At 43.2% G+C, this 18708-nt stretch overlaps 1 protein-coding gene across 1 annotated transcript; it reads right to left on the bottom strand.

Moving 5' to 3' along the window:
* Positions 1-6745: 6745 nt before the first annotated feature.
* Positions 6746-16972, bottom strand: LOC131192281 (keratin, type II cytoskeletal 5-like). The gene is made up of 9 exons (XM_058171294.1): positions 16350-16972; positions 14567-14781; positions 13636-13696; positions 13290-13385; positions 12853-13017; positions 11956-12081; positions 9563-9783; positions 8602-8636; positions 6746-7291 (listed from the first exon to the last, which is right to left on the bottom strand). The coding sequence occupies exons 1-9, from the start codon at positions 16863-16865 to the stop codon at positions 7092-7094; spliced, it is 1635 nt and encodes a 544-aa protein (XP_058027277.1). The 5' UTR covers positions 16866-16972; the 3' UTR covers positions 6746-7091.
* Positions 16973-18708: the final 1736 nt, after the last annotated feature.

Here is an 18708-nt window from a genome sequence, read left to right as displayed (position 1 = left end):
TACAAAGAATAACTGAACTTTTGTTCTCTATATAGAAGTCTACCTCTTTACTTGGCTGTCCTCCATCTTCCTTACGTTATCCAATTTGCAGCATTTCAATAATATTACAGCTAATTATTATTTGTATTATATGCCTCCTCTGAGCTTAGGTTTAACAGAAGATCATGATGTACATTTTTGACATTTGAGGTAGCCACGTAAATCATAATGACATCACAATAATTATATATTAATTGCTGTAATAATACGCTGTAATTGCATAAATGCCATGACTATGCATTTTCATCCAAACACCTGATACAAGTATGTAAATTACAGCATTTGTGGGGTAACAACATCTTACATGGTTTCTTATCTGCCCTCCTGAGGACATTCTCATTATGTTAGAATGTTTTTAAAAAAATAGTTTTAGAATTGATAGAACTGAGATAAATTAGATAGGTGTGCCCATTTAATTACATTGATGGTGTGTATCCTATTGTTTAGGATGAAAATCCTGTCTGTTATGAAGAAGCTCCCCTTAAGCTATGGATTGGTGAGGATACAACATTTAGATGTGCATTGCTTCTAGGACAATAGTGCATGATTCTCAGTCCCCAGCTCATCCACTTCTCAAACTATGGCTTTTCATGGAAAAATAAGACTAGAATTATTTTTCTACCAGAGTCCATTAGGGCCCAACATTTTTCTTACCAGAATCCATTAGGATCCAAAACTTTAGTACAGCTAGTCCTCAATTTATGACTACAATTGAGCTCAGAATTTATATTGCTAAGTGAGACATTTGTTAAGTGAGTTTTGACCCATTTTATGGCTTTTCTTGCCACATTTATTAAGCGAATCACTGCAGTTGTTAGATTAGTGACACTGGTTTCCCCATGGACTTTGCTTCTCAGATGGTTGCAAAAGATGACCACGTGACTCAGGGACATTGCAACTGTCATAAATGTGAACCAGTTGCCAACCATCCGAATGTAAATCACGTGACCATGGGGATATTGCAACGTCGTAAGTGTGAAAAATAGTCATGAGTCACTTTGTTCAGTGCCGTTCAGAGGTAGTATTCAGCTGGTTCGCACTGGTTTGGGTAAACCGATAGTGGCAATCGGGGGTGGGCCCTGCCTCCTGCCCTGGCTCCACGTCGTGCTATTTAGGCAAGTTTTCAAGGCCGGGTGCATGCATGGAATTCATGAGAGCAAGCAAAGCTCATGTGTGGACATGTCGTGTCCCACTCCTCCGCTGACAGCCGGGTCAGGGAAATCTCAATCAGGCGTGTCTCTGCAGCTCTGCCAAAGTCCTAGCAAAGTCCTCAGGGCAGGCAGGAGACCAGAAAGTGACTTCAGCAAGATATGTTTAGACTTTGCCTGACTCAGAGAATGCCAGAAAGCAGATCCTTTATATAGGCCACGGGGTGTGGCTCCATGACTCAGCACTTATCCAGGCCTGCCCCTCCCTTCCTTCTGTTGCCTCCGCCTATCAAGTCTTCTGATGCGAGGGTCACGCCAGTCGGCAGCTGTTGGTAATAGACCTCCCTCAGGCTCACATGCTGTGGAGGAGGGGGAGGGGTCTAGTTGCTCCGTTTGCCTGGGCATGGAGCCAGAGCTGGGGGCTGGAGGTATTTCTTCCTCTTCAGCCTGTCTGGGCATGGAGCCAGGGCTGGGGCCGGGAGACATACTAGAACATTCCTCCGTGTTCGGAAGCAGATAAGAAGACCCCGGCTGAGGTGAGATTGGACGAGACGCAATAGGACAGCACAGGCATGCATGAAGCAAGTGTTGTGTCTGTGGAGCTGCCGAAGGAGCATTGAGCATGCTCACGCGATGCGATCTGATTGGTTTATTTCCGCATCCTTTCAGGCGGGAAAATTAGGGCTTCACTATAGAATAGAATTTTTTTTATTGGCCAAGTGTGATTGGACACACAAGGAATTTGTCTTGGTGCATATGCTCTCAGTGTACATAAAAGAAAAGATACGTTCATCAAGGTACAACATTTACAACACAATTGATGATCAATATATCAATATAAATCATAAGGATTGCCAGCAACAAGTTATAGTCATACAGTCATAAGTGGAAAGAGATTGGCGATGGGAACTATGAAATGATTAATAGTAGTGCAGATTCAGTAAATAGTCTGACAGTGTTGAGGGAATTATTTGTTTAGCAGAGTGATGGCCTTCGGGAAAAAACTGTTCTTGTGTCTAGTTGTTCTGGTGTGCAGTGCTCTATAGCGTCGTTTTGAGGGTAGGAGTTGAAACAGTTTATGTCCAGGATGCGAGGGATCTGCAAATATTTTCACGGCCCTCTTCTTGATTCGTGCAGTATACAGGTCCTCAATGGAAGGCAAGTTGGTAGCAATTATTTTTTCTGCAGTTCTAATTATCCTCTGAAGTCTGTGTTTTTCTTGTTGGGTTGCAGAACCGAACCAGACAGTTATAGAGGTGCAAATGACAGACTCAATAATTCCTCTGTAGAATTGGATCAGCAGCTCCTTGGGCAGTTTGAGCTTACTGAGTTGGCGCAGAAAGAACATTCTTTGTTGTCCTTTTTTAATGATGTTTTTGATGTTAGCTGTCCATTTGAGATCTTGCGATATGATAGAACCCAGAAATTTGAAGGTTTCTACTGTTGATACTGTGTTGTCAAGTATTGTGAGAGGTGGAAGTATGGAAGGGTTTTTCCTAAAGTCTACCACCATTTCTACGGTTTTGAGTGTGTTCAGTTCCAGATTGTTTTGGTTGCACCACAAGGCTAGTCGTTTGACCTCTCGTCTATATGTGGATTAGTCATTGTCTCGAATGAGACCAATCACTGTTGTGTCATCTGCGAACTTCAGTAGCTTAACTGATGGATCATTGGAGATGCAGTCATTGGTATACAGAGAGAAGAGAAGTGGGGAGAGCACACAGCCTTGGGGGGCCCCTGTGCTAATTGTACAGGTATTTGATGTGATCTTGCTTAGCTTCACCTGCTGCTTCCTGTTTGTTAGGAAGCTTGTGATCCACTTACAAGTCTGTTCCGGTACCTGTAGCTGGTTTAGCTTAGTTAGAAGAATGTCTGGAATGATGGTATTGAATGCTGAACTAAAGTCTACAAAAAGGACCCTTGCATAGGTCTTTGGAGACTCAAGATGTTGTAGGATGTAGTGCAGAGCCATATTAACAGCATCATCTGTTGATCTATTTGCTCGGTATGCAAATTGCAAGGGGTCTAACAGCGGATCCGTGATGGTTTTCAGGTAGGAAAGCACTAGCCTTTCAAAGGTTTTCATGACTACAGATGTTAAAGCAACTGGTCTGTAGTCATTCAGTTCCTTGATGGTGGGCTTCTTTGGCACTGGGATGATGGTAGAGCGTTTGAAGCAAGAAGGAACATAACACATCTCTAGTGATTTATTGAAAATATGGGTGAAGATGGGGGCCAATTGGTCAGCACAGACTTTTAAGCAAGAAGGAGTTATCTTGTCTGGGCCTGGAGCTTTTCCTGGCTTTTGTCTGTGAAATAGGTCCTGTACTTCCTTTTCTGTGATCACTAGGGGTTGTGAACCCAATGAAATGGGGTCAGTTGTAGGAGGCTTGGCTGTTGTTGGTGTGTCTGAGATGGGGGTTGTGGAGATAGGTGGCTGTAGTTTCCTTTCAAACCTGCAGTAAAACTCATTCAGGTCATCTGCCAGTTGTTGATTACCTTCAGCCTGGGAAGGAGGTTTGCCATAGCCGGTGATATTTTTAAGAGTTTTCCACATGTTTGCTGGTTCATTTGCTGAAAACTGATTCTTTAGCTTTTCAGAGTAGCTTCTTTTTGCTGCTCTTATCTCCCTTGTTAGTGCATTTCTGGCCTGATTGTACAGCATTTTATCACCTTTTCTGTAGGCTTCCTCTTTGGAATGTCGTAGCTGCTTAAGTTTAGGTGTAAACCAAGGTTTGTTGTTACTGTGTATTCGCAAGTTCCTTGTAGGTACACATAGGTCTTCACAGAAGCTGACATATGATGTTACAGTATCTGTGAGTTCATCCAGGTCTGCAGAGGTATCTTTAAAAATATTCCAATCAGTGCAGTCAAAACATGCCTGTAGCTATTGGTGGTTGTTTCGGACAGCTCAGTATTTTAAGAGCCGCCAACTCTTTTTCTAGTGTTGATTCTGTTCTGGAGTTGCCTTGTTGTCAATAAATGGTTCCTGTTACAAGCCGTCTCCTCATTCATGCTGACCCTCGCTGAGATTATAATAGCAAGCATGCACGCTCGGGGCGAACCAGTGGGAAAGGTAAGTGAAACCCACCCCTGGTGCCGTTGTTAACTTGAAACTGTCACTAAGCGAACTGTTAAGTTGAGGACTACCTGTACTAGATAATGGTGCTTTCATTTCTCTCATCAATGTTTATGATGTTGATCAATGGAATGGAATCAGGGGAAGAAAAGGTATAAAAAGCTGCCAACTTTTAACAGTCTTGCATAGAATTGCTACAAATGGTACAAGAATACATCCCTTTTCTTGTATCATTTGTTCCCCACAAAATTATGGATTATAAATAATTGCCTACAAAACATAAAGGGGGATGTGGTAGTGATGGACGAGATAAAGAAAATGACAATCACAATGTTCAAAGGTCTCTAGAGCAATTTCTTGAATGTGGGAGTTTTCTGCTTTGAAGGCAAGGAAGTTATAGACTTATGTGTTATGTGTAATAGATGGCGAAGAAAAAAAATCACACATTTTGGAACTTTTTCAAACAGAATAAAATTATGTCATAAAATCCTTTATACTAGGGATGTCAAACTCAAGGCTTGTGGGCTGATCCTCCCCATGGGATGCTTAGATCTGGCCCATGGAGTCACCATGGAAACAGCAAAGGACCAGCCTGTGGTGCCTCTGCCAGCAAATATGGAGCTCGGGAGGGCCCTGTGCAGCCCTCCTGAGCTCCATTTTTGCTGGCAGAGGGTTGCAGGGAGCCGTCATAGCCAAAAAATGGAGCTCAGGAGCCTGTTTTCACTGGCAGAGCACCCTGGCATGAGTGACACTGACCTGGTCATGCCCCCCCCCCGTCCCCTCCCAGGTCAAACACAACCCTGATGCAGCCCTCAATGAAATTGAGTTTGATATCCCTTCTTTATACAATGGACTTTTAAAAGAGGAATGTATTTTGTGCATATAGTGGTGCATATAGTATCGGTGGTTGTTAGTAGCAGTAAATTAGTTGCAAAATGCATTTTTGCTGGGAAATATTTATGCTCTGCAGGCATCCCAGAGGAAGTTGATCAGCTACTGTGAGAAAAGAAAGCTGAATCCATATAGTATCTCATGCTTATTGTAACCAATATTGACACTACACTGTTGGAAACCTTATTTATAAGTTTTCTCCATGGACAATCTGGAAGAGTTTGTCTAAAAAGATTACCCAGTGTACAGAAACAATGTAGGACATCACCAACATATTGATGCATTCTTCCAACAGAGAACATACCACTTTCGCTTATCGGAAGTATTTCATGCTCCAGAATGATACACGTCTTCTGATACATTTGCCGTGCCACAGACTGTGACGGCGAACCTATGGCATGCATGCCACAGATGGCGCGCAGAGCCTTCTCTGCTGGCACCTGTTCCATCGCCCCAGCTCATCTCTCCATGGCGTTTCTTTAGTGAGCTTCTGTTTCCCTGCAAATGACGAAACGGAAGCTCACGAAAGAAAAAGTTCTCACCTCTGGCAGAGCTGCCCGTGTTGGGATGCCCCACCTCCTGCCGGCCAGCTTGTCTTCGGGTCTCTGCTGTGCATGCACGCATATTTGTGCATGTTTGTGCATGCACACATGTTTGTGCATGTGCGTGCGCATTGCAGTTTGGACACTTGGGGCCTAAAAAGGTTTGCCATAACTGGTATAAGAGGTTTATTGTGGGGAGAAACTTGCTTCCTTCAGTTTCTTATGTCATATATCTATCATATAATGCAACCTAATTTGTTTTAGATAAACAACTGCACTAAATTTTTCTAATGAAAAACAGGCAACACTGGTCTTTTAAAAGCCAGTTTGGTATAGTGTTAAGACACCAATTTGTGAGTTTTAGTCATGCCTTAGAAATGAATCCAATTTGGTGACCATGTTGTGCCAGTCACTTTTTCTCAGCCCTAGGAAGCGGGCACTGGCAAATCTCTTCTCATATCTTACTCAAAAAAAAGGCAAGGATGTCTCCAGGCAGTTGCCAGGTGTCAACATGAACTTGAAACAAAATAAAAAAAGAAAAGTTTAATGTCCAAGAATTGGGCTGACCTTTGTTCAGATCTTCCCAAAACATATTCCCTTGAAGCAGTGGTGAAATTCAATTTTTTTTACTACCGGTTCTGTGGGTGTGGCTTGGTGGGCATGGTGTGGCTTGGTGGGCGTAGCTTGGTGGTTGTGGCAGGGAAGGATACTGCAAAGTCTCCATTCCCACCCCACTCCAGGGGAAGGAGACTGCAAAAATCCCCATTCCAGCCCCACTCCTGGGGGAAGGATATTGCAAAATCCCCACTCCCGCCCCACTCCTGGGGGAAGGATATTGCAAAATCCCCATTCCCTTCCCACTCTGAGCCAGTCAGAGGTGATATTTACCAGTTCTCTGAACTACTCAAAATTTCCACTACTGGTTCTCCAGAACCTGTCAGAACCTCCTGGATTTCACCCCTGCATTGAAGATCATCAGTGTCCAAATCACCCATTTGCAGTATCACGATTCTGGCCTGCTACAATGATGCTCAGACTAATTTTAAATGATCATGTTTTTATTGGATATGCACACCGAAAAGTAAAGCCATATTTCAAAGTGAAGATTTCAAGTATAAAAAAACAATACAGAAGATTATCTAGTTTACACAAACCTTGAAAAATGTAGAAATCTGACTTGGATGAAAGAAGGAAAAATTAGAACACAAGCCTGTCCTCTATATAGTTTGACTCATTTGAAAAGCAGAGTGCTGTCTACATACAATCAAAGAAATGGCATGTCTTACAAAATCTGAACATGGAGCAAAGACAGATGTATGAATACTGCACGGAGAGGTCCAAGGAAGACATAGTCCACATGTTTCATTTTTAAAAGTACAAGGAATTGGACTTTTATCTTATGTAACTTGTCGGAGGACAGGAAACGAATTTCATGTTAGAATAGCTGCCATCTCCAAGATCTACAATGTTGCTGCTGCTGCCGCCGCCACCTCCGATTGCAAAGCAATTACCTCCACCCATGCTGAAGCCACTTCCATAACCAAGACCGCTGCCGGCAGCAGATCCTTGTGAAATATGTGATGAGATGACAGCTGTGAAAAGAAGAGACAGATGATAACCTGGGAATTTTCTGTTCTATGAAAGGCAGTGTCGTGTCCTACTCCTCCGCTGACGGCTGAGTCAGGGAAATCCGAATCAGGCTTGCCTCTGCAGCTCTGCCCAAAGTCCTAGCAAAGTCCTCAGAGCAGGCAGGAGACCAGTAAGTGACTTCAGCAAGATAAGTTCGACTTTTGCCTGACTCAGAGACTGCCAGAAAGCAGATCCTTTATATAGGCCATGGGGTGTGGCTCCATGACTCAGCACTCATTAAGGCCTGCCCCTCCCTTCCTTCTGTTGCATCCGCCTATCCAGCCTTCTGATGCGAGGGTCACACCAATCAGCAGCTGTTGGGAATAAACCCTCCTCAGGCTCACATGCTGTGGAGGAGGGGGAGGGATCTAGCTGCTCCGTTTGCCTGGGCATGGAGTCAGGGCTGGGGCCGGGAGATGCTCCTTCTTCTGCAGTTTGTGTGGGCATGGAGCCAGGACTTGGGCCGGGAGGCATACATTCCTCAGTGTTCGGGAGCAGGTAAGAAGGCCCCGGCTGCTCTGAGGGCGGGCAAGACACAACAGGCAACTACCTTGCAGAAACTATGGAAAGGGTAATCACTATGGACTCTGTCGAATCCATCCTTCCTAAAATGGGACCTTCGTACATTTCCGCCCCCCCCCCAAATGAAATGATTTTAAAACCTCTTTATTTATTTTATTTCTCCATGTTGCCAAAGGTCAGATGACAGAATATGATGATCTCGCTTGAGATCAAATGCAAGAAGGTCATATATGAGATCTGAGGATGAAATTACTAATATTTTGCAAAGTTTTGGTGGTGATCAGAGTTCCTACAAATTCGCTTCTTGCTTTCTGAGGCTTGAAAAATTGGTCAAATCCTGTCCTATGGCATTCGATAGGGCAGGGGTGTCCAAACTTGGCAACTTTAAGACTTGTGTCCTTAAACTCCCAGAATCCTGGGAGTTGACGTCCACAAGTCTTAAAGTTGCCAAGTTTGGACACCCCTGCTATAGGGTGCTATAGGGTGTTTAAAATGTAGAGAGATACAGATTTTCAGCTCATGCCTGTGGCATTATATTGACATAACACACCAAGAACTTGGCTGTGTTGCTACTAGTGTAATAGTTGCAGCTGTAATTGCAAAACCAACAATTTCAGGAGAAGAGGCAGGGCAGGAGGGTTGAGGGACAGCACAAAGAACAGATCTCTCTATCTAAATAGAAGCAAGGAGCCTTTTAATCACTACTGTACAGCAAATATCTTATAATGTGAATGTTCTTCAGTATACTTACAGATGTTCACTGCATCTGCTGCATCATTTGCCAATCTGTACGAAACAAAAAAGAAATCAAGCATAAGTAAGAATTCAAATGGTATTCTGAGCATATATCCGTGATGGCAAACCTATGGCAAGTGTGCCACAGCTGGCAAGCAAGGCCCTCTTGGCGGGAACGCGAGCAGTCGCCCAGCTCAGCTTTACTGTGCATGCGCACATGCGTTTATCACTGGCCAGCTGATTTTTGGGATGCGCAGGGGGCAGGGCGCATGCGGGGGTGCCCAGGGAGGTTGAAAAATGGGTCTACCGGAAGTACCGGAAGTCCAAAATTGGACCTTTTTCCAGCCTCCGGAGCCCGGAAGAGGCTGTTTTTGCCCTCCTGGAGGCTTAAAGAAAGCCTCCAAAGTCTGGGGAGTGTGAAAATGCCCCCCCCCCACCATGGTGCAGGAGGCAGAGTAGGCCACGCCCACCATGGCCGCTCCCACCCAGTAACTGGACAGAGAACCAGTGGCTAAAATTTTTAATTTTTAAAATTTTAAAATTTTTAATTTAATTGTGGGGGTGGGGGAACATGGGGATCATGTGCACCTGTGCGGGGAGGTCATACGTGCATGTGCGGGGGGGGCACATTGCATTATGGACACGCCTTTTGGCATGCGAAGAGATAATGATTAGTCATCAATGGCTTATATAATTAAGTGAAAGAAAACCAATGTTGTATGACTATTGTTGCAAAGTCATCAAGTCCTTAAGGACACCGAAGAATGAACTTAAAGGGAAAGAGGCTCACTGAACTAGATGCTAATGGGAATAGAATTTGAGGGGGGAGATTGTGGTCTGCACCCAAGGTTACTGGAGGCCACCCTACATATTATTCCATTATTCAAGTAATAATAGTAAAAAGGTAGATTTTTAGTACAAAGACTAGTACTAGTAAAGAGGTTGTAAAGTTTCTCCTTAGATGGACTATCACTGACCGATATTCTTCTCCTTCCAGGAGCGTTCTGTAGGTGGCAATTTCAATATCCAGGGCGAGCTTCACATTCAGTAGCGCTTGGTATTCCTTGACTTGTTTGGCCATCTCTTGCTTGGATTTCTGAACAGCATCCTCCAGTTCCGCCAATTTCTGCCTAGCGTCTTTGAGTGCCAGTTCACCTCGGTCTTCTGCTTCAGCAATCTTTGTCTTTAGGTTAGCACACTTAAGGGAGGACAGAAAGAGAAATTAGCATAGAAGATCATCTCTTCAGAACAGAGTAAAATATCTTCAGTTATATTATCCCATAAGAAGATATGGTAAACTTATATTGGGCCAAGACCCATCCTCGGGCTTTTGTAGGATCTCTAAGGGCACACCCAAAATGTCAAGGGCCACCTGCTCCAAACATTATAAGCATGGATGGTATTAAAGAAATAATATGATTATGTGCAAAATATTCCAACTTTGGAAGAGCCATTTTGCGTATAGAATCATAAGGCTGGAAGTATTGCAATGAAATGGGATATTTTCAGCATCCTGTAGCCAGCAACTGTCCTGTTGCATTGTAACTAGGGATTTCCTTTTTCCCAACCTTTTCTAGTTAGTGCATTAATAGGATCAGCCAGGTTGCTGTTGCTTTTTGGTTAGAGAGGATGGAGTGTGGCATGAATGGAAAGTTGAAAGGAAAGAAGTGGTTCAGGGAGAAGATAGCTGCTTGCATCAGTATACTGGCAAGGTGAGTTTAGTAATTTATAATACCAATTAAAAGGTAGAGGTAAAGGTTCCCCTCGCACATATGTACTAGTCGTTCCCAGCTCTAGGGGGTGGTGCAGTGGTGGGTTGCCCTCAGTTCAGTCCAGTTCTTGCGAACCAGTAGTAAAACTGGGGAAAGCTTTGCCCACCCACCTAGATGTCGTCATAGACGATCTGCCCATGCGTGCGCACGATCCCATTGTGAATGGGTAGTAAACATAAGTAGAACCCACACCTGGGGTGGTGCTCATCTCTGTTTCAAACCTGTAGAGCCGGCGCTGTCTGAAGACGTCTCCGTGGTCATGTGGCCGGCATGACTAAACACCAAGGACGCACGGAACTCTGTTACCTTCCCACCAAAGGTGTTCCCTATTTTTCTACTTGCATTTTTTACATGCTTTCGAACTGCTAGGTTGGCAGAAGCTGGGACAAGTAACGGGAGCTCACTCCATTAAGCGGCACTAGGGATTCGAACCGCTGAACTGCCGACCTTTCGATCAACAAGCTCAGCATCTTAGCCACTGAGCCACCGTGTACCTCACTACCAATACCAACTGATGATAATAATAATACACAATACCAATTAAGTGGCAATTAATTAATTATTAATGAATGAATTAGACTTACGGCTATTTGTAAAAGAATAATTGGTTTTGTGAAAGTTATGAGGATGAGCATCACAGATGCTCTGCTATACTTTGTTTTGCAGGGAAGTAATGTAAAGAGGTAATTGTCTGTCAGCATGTCTTCTGTGTTTCATGTACAAGTATTGCTAATTTTGAGTTTAAATATATGCAAAAAAGTAGAACTACATTAAGATAAAAAAATAAATCATTTTAAAAGCAATAGCAATAGCACTTAGACTTATATACCGCTTCACAGTGCTTTACAGCCCTCTCTAAGCGGTTTACAGAGTCAGCATATTTGTTCTGTCCTCTTCGCCTCTGTCTGAACGATGGCTTAATTAGCCGGCTCTTATCAGCTCTGGCAGCAAAAGAGCCAGCGTCTGCCAAGAGCCCTCGTTAGCTGCCAAGACGCTGGTGAGTCACAACCTTCAGCTCTAGTCAATCAGTGGATTTGCCTGATACAAAGAGACACACCAGCTCTTGCTGCCTTTTATATCCTGTGGGGTGTGGCTCCATGACTCAGCACTTCCTAGGCCTGCCCCACCCTTGCTTCTGTTGTTCCCTCCTCTCCTGCCTACGAAACCTGGGATTGAGCCAAGCCTGATTGCTGTCATCTGGGTTTGCAGGTGTGGCCTGGGGCGGGGGAAGAGTCAGGGGAAGGAGGCCTCATTAGTTCTTCCACCTGGCCTGCTTCTGGCTCCTGGAGCTGAGCCAGGGAGGCCAGTGCTTCCGAGGTAAGTCTTGACGGCCCTTCCCCCTCACTGTCCAAGTCACTTTCTGGCAGCAGGCCGGGCTCCAAGGCACTTTCGGGCATGGGGCCAGATTCTGGGGCTGGAGCCACAACAATATTGACCCCAACAATCTAGGACCTCATTCAACCTGGCTCGTCATTCAGTCTGGGAATAATCTTCTAGGAATGTAATATGATGACATATTACGATGTTTTTTCAGGCCAGAAGTGTGGCTGAACAGTATCACTGTATGATCACAACTTTGGGAGAACACAGTAACCTACCTGCTTTTTCACACCTTCAATTTCAGCCTTCAGTCTCTGGACATGTCGGTTAAGTTCTGAAATCTCATGCTTGGCGTTACGAAGATCATCAGTGTGCCTTCCAGCAGTACTCTGGAGTTCCTCGTACTAAAAAAAGTGGAAGACAGCTACTGTAGTTTAATTATTTAATTAAGGGAGGGAGTCAGACTGATTCATTTGTGAGAGTGTATATATCTGTTTGTCTGTTGGCCTCCTGCTATCTGGTGCCTCAAGGTATTTTGCATCGCAAATCTTACATTTGCTTATTTGTTTGTTTACATTTCACACGTCTAAACCACCCATCTCCCTCCAAAGAGGGGCTCCTGACCGATGTACAATCTAATATAGCCAATAACTACAACATGAATTAACACTAAATTTAAAAACTAAAGTAGGGTCAAACATTTTAAAAATATAGAAAAATGACAATTAAGCATCAAAGGGCTAAAAAAATCCTAAAATGGTATTAAAGTTGGATTATTACATTTCCCTAACTGGGAATTCTAGCCGAGAAGTAGGAAGATTGCACTTGAGGATACCTGGCTGGGAAAGCTGCAGTATACACATCTACCAGAATCTCTTTTGGGGAAAATGTCTTTTAAAAGTGTAACTGCAGCAAATTCAAAAGGAAATAGGGAGGCATTAGATTTTCAACCCTTGTACTCTACAAGAGGCCAAAGTGGCACACAGTTTCCCCGACTTCTAATAGATTTACAAGAAATGATTGGTGGGAGAATGAGAAAGAAGAGGCAACATCCCTCCGAATGGCTTGGCTTTGCTAATTCCAATTTTGGAAGAAAACATTTGGATACCCCTCACAGTTTATTCACTGTAAGGCAGCAACAGCTCACCCACTGACTTTTATGGATGACGATTTACCTTGCTTTGGTACCAAGCTTCAGCCTCCGCCCTGCTTTTCTTGGCAATGTCTTCATACTGGGCTTTGACTTCAGCAATGATGCTGTCGAGGTCCAGGTAGCGATTGTTGTCCATGGACACAATCACAGAAGTGTCAGAGATCTGCCTCTGTAGGTCTTCCAGTTCCTGCATGTGTGATAGGAATAGCCCACTCAGAAAATATACACAAAAAGATTAGGCCTTGGCAAGTACCTAATTCAAAATTTAGAGCAAGTGGTCCTTTTTATTAGATAAGTAAGGAAATTGGAAGGGGTGTTTGTTTTGCATAATTTCTTTTGTTTCCCCAATTACTTTCATTTTTTTTCTAATGGTCATGTTCATTGATTGAAAATACAGTTGAAAAATACATATAATTGCATAATAGAGCACAGGTCAAAGAAAATACTACTGAGGCTTACCAATTCATGTAGGACTCTGAGGAAATCAATCTCCTCAACTAAAGATTGTAGTTTAATTTCTAGTTCTGGTTTGACCATGTAGGCAGCATCCACTTCCTAAAAAGAAAACACTGGATTTAAGGGCAAGTGATTAAAGGACTACAGAATTATTAATCCATTATTACTTTCTGCATATTATTCAATATTAAAATATGTATACATATGTACAGTATGTATGTATGTATGTATGTATGTATGTATGTATGTATGTATGTCCTAATTGAGGTAAATGTACTTGTTTTTGGGATAGTCCCACCTTTTAACAAGGGCTGCCTTTCTGCAAAGTAGCTAGACTGCAAACTCTCACCTTCTTGAGGATTACAAAGTCATTCTCTGCTTCCGTACGCTTATTGATCTCATCTTCATACCTATTTGGGGGGGAGAAAGCAATAACAGCTACTTAAAAGAAATCTAGTAAAGCTGGTGCGATTCTTAAATGTTTTTAAAAGGCTCCTGACAACACCCCAGAAGCGATTCTCAGTTGTGGCTGGTCAATTATCACAAAACGGTCTGAGAAAATTTCCTTTCTTACTCAACTGGACTTACAAGGCCTGAAGGAGGACAGACAGATAGAAAGATGGACAAAGTTTTGAGTATTTAATTCCTTGCCAACATTCTGTAGTTGGGGGTGGCTTAGGCTTGCCATACCTGGCCTGGACAAGGCTGAATAATCATCTGCAAAGAGTTAGCAGTCCTGTGATTTTCTGTATCAATGTAATGATCATCTGAATTTGCGCAACTCGGTATTAACTATGCTGAGATCCCTGGGAGTTGAAATCCATGTACATGCAGAACACCTGTTGGCTAAGATCCCCTCACACCTAGCTGGTAAACCACCTCAGCACTTTTGTTTTTAACAGAAGCTTTTGTTAAGATTCTTATATGCAATATCAGCAAAGGGTGTAAACAAGGGAGCAAAAGGGCTGAAGGGCTAAAAACTTTAAGAGCCACTTTGGGATAGAGGTTAAGGCACCAGGTTCAAAACTGAGAGATTGTGACTTTTAAGTCCAATCTTGGGTACAAAGCCAACTCAATGACTTTGGGCCGGTTACTCTCAGCTCTAGGAAGCAAGTCACGGCAAACCACTTCTGGAAAACCTTGCCAAGAAAACCAAAGGAGCCAGTCTAGGCCATCGCCTGGCATAAAAAAAGAAAAAAGCCTGACTTGCTGGCACACACATGCATAAAAGAGGGAGTAAGATGAAACTTGGAGCAAAGCTGAAGGTCTGAAAGTCTTACTTGCTCTTGTTGTCCTCCACAAGGTTTTGGGTGTTATGTAGCTCTCCATCCAGCCTTATTTTCTCCTTTTCCAGATCATTCAGCTGTGTCCTGAGGTTGTTGATGTAAGCATCGAAAAGTGGCTCAATGTTACTCTTCACAGTTTTCTGTTCATGTTCCTGCAGCAGAGCCCATTTTGTTTCCAGCACTTTATTCTCTTGCTCTAGGAAACGCACCTGGAGGCAGAAAGACCCAGATTTGGGGGTTGAAGGATTAAAGAGGCAAATCCTTTTGTAATTCCTGGCAAAGTTCTCAAATTGTTTTGATGTATTCTTGAGCAGATTGTACAAAAAGTCTTTTTTCTTGCTTTTCCTCCCTCCCTCCCTCCCTCCCTCCCTCCCTCTCTTCCTTCCTTCCTCCCTTCCTTCCTTCCTTCCTTCTTTCCTTCCTTCTTTTTGCCTGCTCCCAGTAGTTCGCCTTCCTCTATCTAGTGCCCTCTAGGTATGAGTTCACTGCATGACCTTGGGCCAGTCTTTGTCTCCCGATCCAACTCATCTCACAGGGTTTTCTTGAGAAAATAGGAGGAGGAAGATGTTTAGGGTATGTTCGTTGCCTTGAGTTATTTGTAAAAATAATGAAGGCGGTATATAAATAAGTAAATATTCCTCTAGACTAGTTTGTGTATGGGAGTGTAGCAACCCATGCAATTCTGTTCCTCACCAATGCTGCAATTCTCATCTCAAAAAGTACCCCATTATTGCATAAATATTTCTAATAGACATTTTGAAATGGGGCAAATTGCAATTGTAGATGAATGAGTGGACGCAGGAATGAGTGAATGAACTCTAAGCCTACTCAGGCATCTTCTTGCACACATTTTGAGCATGATACCTGCCCCTTCCATACCTCACGTTACTCATCATGACCTAATTCTTTCTTCAGCTCTGCTAAAGTTTTTTCTCTGAGCAAGAACTACATCATATCTTCATGTTTTACATTTCTAGGCTAAAGGGTCATAGTTATGTGTTTCAAACCAGCTTGACTCATGGTTACTAGTCAGGAAAAAAGATTCTCTGGCTCCAGATTCCACCTCAGACTCATGCCTTCTCAATGGCCAACCCAACCTTTTGGAACAGCCTCCCAACTGAGATCTGAGGGATCCCCCTACTCTTTTGACCTTCTGGAAGGTCGTGAAGACCTGGCTTTTTCCCCACACATTGGACTGGGATGGGGGTTGAGCAGTGAGGATGGTTGTCTAGCACAGGAGCCTCCAACCTTGGTCATTTTAAGACTTGTGGACTTCAACTCCCAGAGTTCCTCAGCCAGGAAAGCTATTCTATTCTATTCTATTCTATTCTATTCTATTCTATTCTATTCTATTCTATTCTATTCTATTCTATTCTATTCTATTCTATTCTATGCTAGACATACATACATTTTGTTTGATTAGACCTCATTTCCCCATTATTACGATATAGTGAGAAACTCTACTGACCTACTGAGATTTGCGTCAGAGAAAAATATAATATTAACTTTAGAAATGTTTCCAGTCTCTCTTTCTGCAACAGGAAAAAGAAATCCCAACAGCATTACTGCAGTTAGGCTGCTACTGCAAGTGCAGCAGTAAGACTAGGGAAAAATTGGCAGCTCTTTTCATCTCACCCAGCTGGAGCCAGATAGCTATAAATAACAGCTGTGATGAAATCAGTGAAAATTGCAAGAGGAACTGGAGGAAGGCTCCTGAACTCTTTCCCCAATTCATTGCAACCTGAAATAATAAAAGACAGCATTTATTTATTCTCACCTTATCTATGAAGGAGGCAAACTTGTTGTTGAGTGTCTTGATCTGCTCTCTTTCTTCTTTGCGAACCTTCTCTATGTTGGGGTCAATCTCCAGTTTGAGAGGCGCCAACAGGTGGGGATTGATAGTTACTTTTTGGATTCCGCCTGGTGGGCAAACTGGGAAGCAAGGGTCCCCTCTCCCTCCACCAAAACCAGCTCCACCTAGCCCATAGCCTCCACCAATACCACCAGCAACAGCATAGCCGCTATTAACTCCACCACCATACCCATAGCCTCCACCGATGCCACTGCCGTAACTGCCTCCAACCGCAATTCTCCTGGGTCCACCAAGATTGTAAAGGCTTTGGCTGCCAAAACCGGCCCCACCGGCCCGGCCCCAGCCAGCACCTCCAGTGCCACAGCTTCCACCTCTGCCCACGCTTTGTGAGCTCCAGTTGGTGCGACACAAGTTAGGTCGGATGGCAGATGAGTTACTGAAGCCTCTCCTCTGAATTCTGATGTTGGCTCGGTGAGACATTTTAGTTGGTGAGGAGCTGAAGGACAAAGATGCAGAAAGAGGTAGAGAGAGAAAGAGAGGACACAGTCTGCGAAGCAGAGACAGGTGTAGTTGTGAGCTCTAGGTTTTAAATTTTCTTCTCTTATACGTATTGTCAAGGAAGTGGGATTGGTTATGATTGCAGTTGATCATCTTTCTGAATAATGTTGCTGGGGATGCTGCCCTAAGGCGTTTTGAATTGTGACATCAGTCTGTCCTGCCATACACACCCCACATAAAGACTAAATGGAAGTGCAACCAGCTAAGACATGCTTGCTTGTCATTTGGGAATAATGAACACTTTTCTCAAGTTAAGCACAAAATGATGGAAATGAGCCAGAGAAATGTATCCCAGGAGGAACAAGAAGAAGAAGGGGGGAAAAAACCCCTAGTGGGAAATCTTGTTCCATGTAAGTTTCTCTAGCTTGTGAGGAAGATGGTCTGGGAGTGATTTTGGATTTGCAGCTCCTGCTTGAAGACCATGTGGCCAATAGGTCCTATCTTCATCCTGTGTACTAATTGCACCCATTGTTTGATTGCAAGGCCCTTTAGACAATTACTCATGCCGTAATCACCACATATTGGATTCCTATAATGTACTCAATATATCCTTAAAGACCATTTGGAAGTAAAAGCTGGTCCAAAATTCAGTGGTACAGGCATTGTTGGGCATGCTTCTATAACTCCATTGCTCTACAAGTTGCATAGATTACTGAAGGGTTTCTGGTAGCCAATTCACTTTTGTGCTCACTGTTACCTACAAAGCCAGCCTTTCTTGGTAGAAAGCCAGGGTATCCAAGGACTGTCTATTTCAGTGATGGCTAATCTTTTCTCTGTGTGTACTGGGAGTTTTTTTGGGGTGGGGTGGGTGTGCTCACTTAATGACTGCCAATAAGAAAGATCATAAAACTGGGTGTGATCACATGATGGCTTGCTTAATGACAATCGCGATTTACAACATAGTAAGCTGGGGACTTCCTGAATGCCTGTTTACAAGATATTCAATTTAGAGAGGGAAATAATACTTCTTTAAAACGCTGATCATCAACACCCAACAATTTACATGCTTTATGAGAATTTTCTTGGTATGAGATGTCCATTCATTTTGAATACTTGCCGATTAGATGTCAGTCCTTATCCAAAATTCCTGGTTCACAAAAAGTTTTGTTTTTCTAAAAGCCATGTGTAGTTAAAGAAGCCACAATGGGACTCCATCTGCTTATTTTGACACATGCAATTAGTTGCTTCCCACTACTTTACAAAATTACCATAGCTGACTGGGATCACTCAAAGGATCAGTCATACTAAAAAGACATCAATCCGTTTTAATTAATTAAGCGGATAAAGAAACCAGCTCCAGTCCTTAGGCAGGGAATGAGTAGTTTTTTCAGGGAAACTGCAAATTGCAGACTTTTTGATAAAGGCATGCCTTTATTCCTCTAAACATTAATCTGCTTAGAATTCTTCTCCTTTATTTTCTCACTGGGCAGTTTGGAAATGAAAATTTACGGTATAATGGGCAGATTGTCAAGAACACGTCTGGTATACGAGCGGGAACCTTGATTTGTCTGAGCTGCAATATACAGCTTTCCAAATTACTCAAAGGTGATTGATGATGGAACTGGTTTGTGCAAGCAGTCTCCCAGACACATACCACAAGGTGAACCGGATAGTTCACTACTGGGGTATCTGAAGGTTGCAAGATTGGGATGGTACAACAGTTAAAATCTTATTTTCTTTGTTTCCCATTCCTTAAAGATTTTGCCTCCTGGCCTCCTAGTTAAAAACAGCCTAAATATGCATTACAGCAATTATTCCTAACCAG

This window comes from Ahaetulla prasina, chromosome 2, assembly GCF_028640845.1.
Source record: "Ahaetulla prasina isolate Xishuangbanna chromosome 2, ASM2864084v1, whole genome shotgun sequence".
Lineage (NCBI taxonomy): Eukaryota > Metazoa > Chordata > Lepidosauria > Squamata > Colubridae > Ahaetulla > Ahaetulla prasina.
Note: the sequence above shows the minus strand (reverse complement) of the source record. Positions and strands in the feature narration are given on the sequence as shown.

Bases quoted from the DNA above. Each gene is read 5' to 3' on its own strand.
- LOC131192281 (XM_058171294.1), bottom strand. From the start codon at position 16,865: ATGTCTCACCGAGCCAACATCAGAATTCAGAGGAGAGGCTTCAGTAAC. The intron at 13,386-13,635 runs GTGAGAGTTTGC...TTTTCTTTTTAG, and splicing joins ACTTTGTAATCCTCAAGAAG to GAAGTGGATGCTGCCTACAT. The intron at 8,637-9,562 runs GTCAGTGATAGT...TGTTTCGTACAG, and splicing joins CTGGAAGGAGAAGAATATCG to ATTGGCAAATGATGCAGCAG.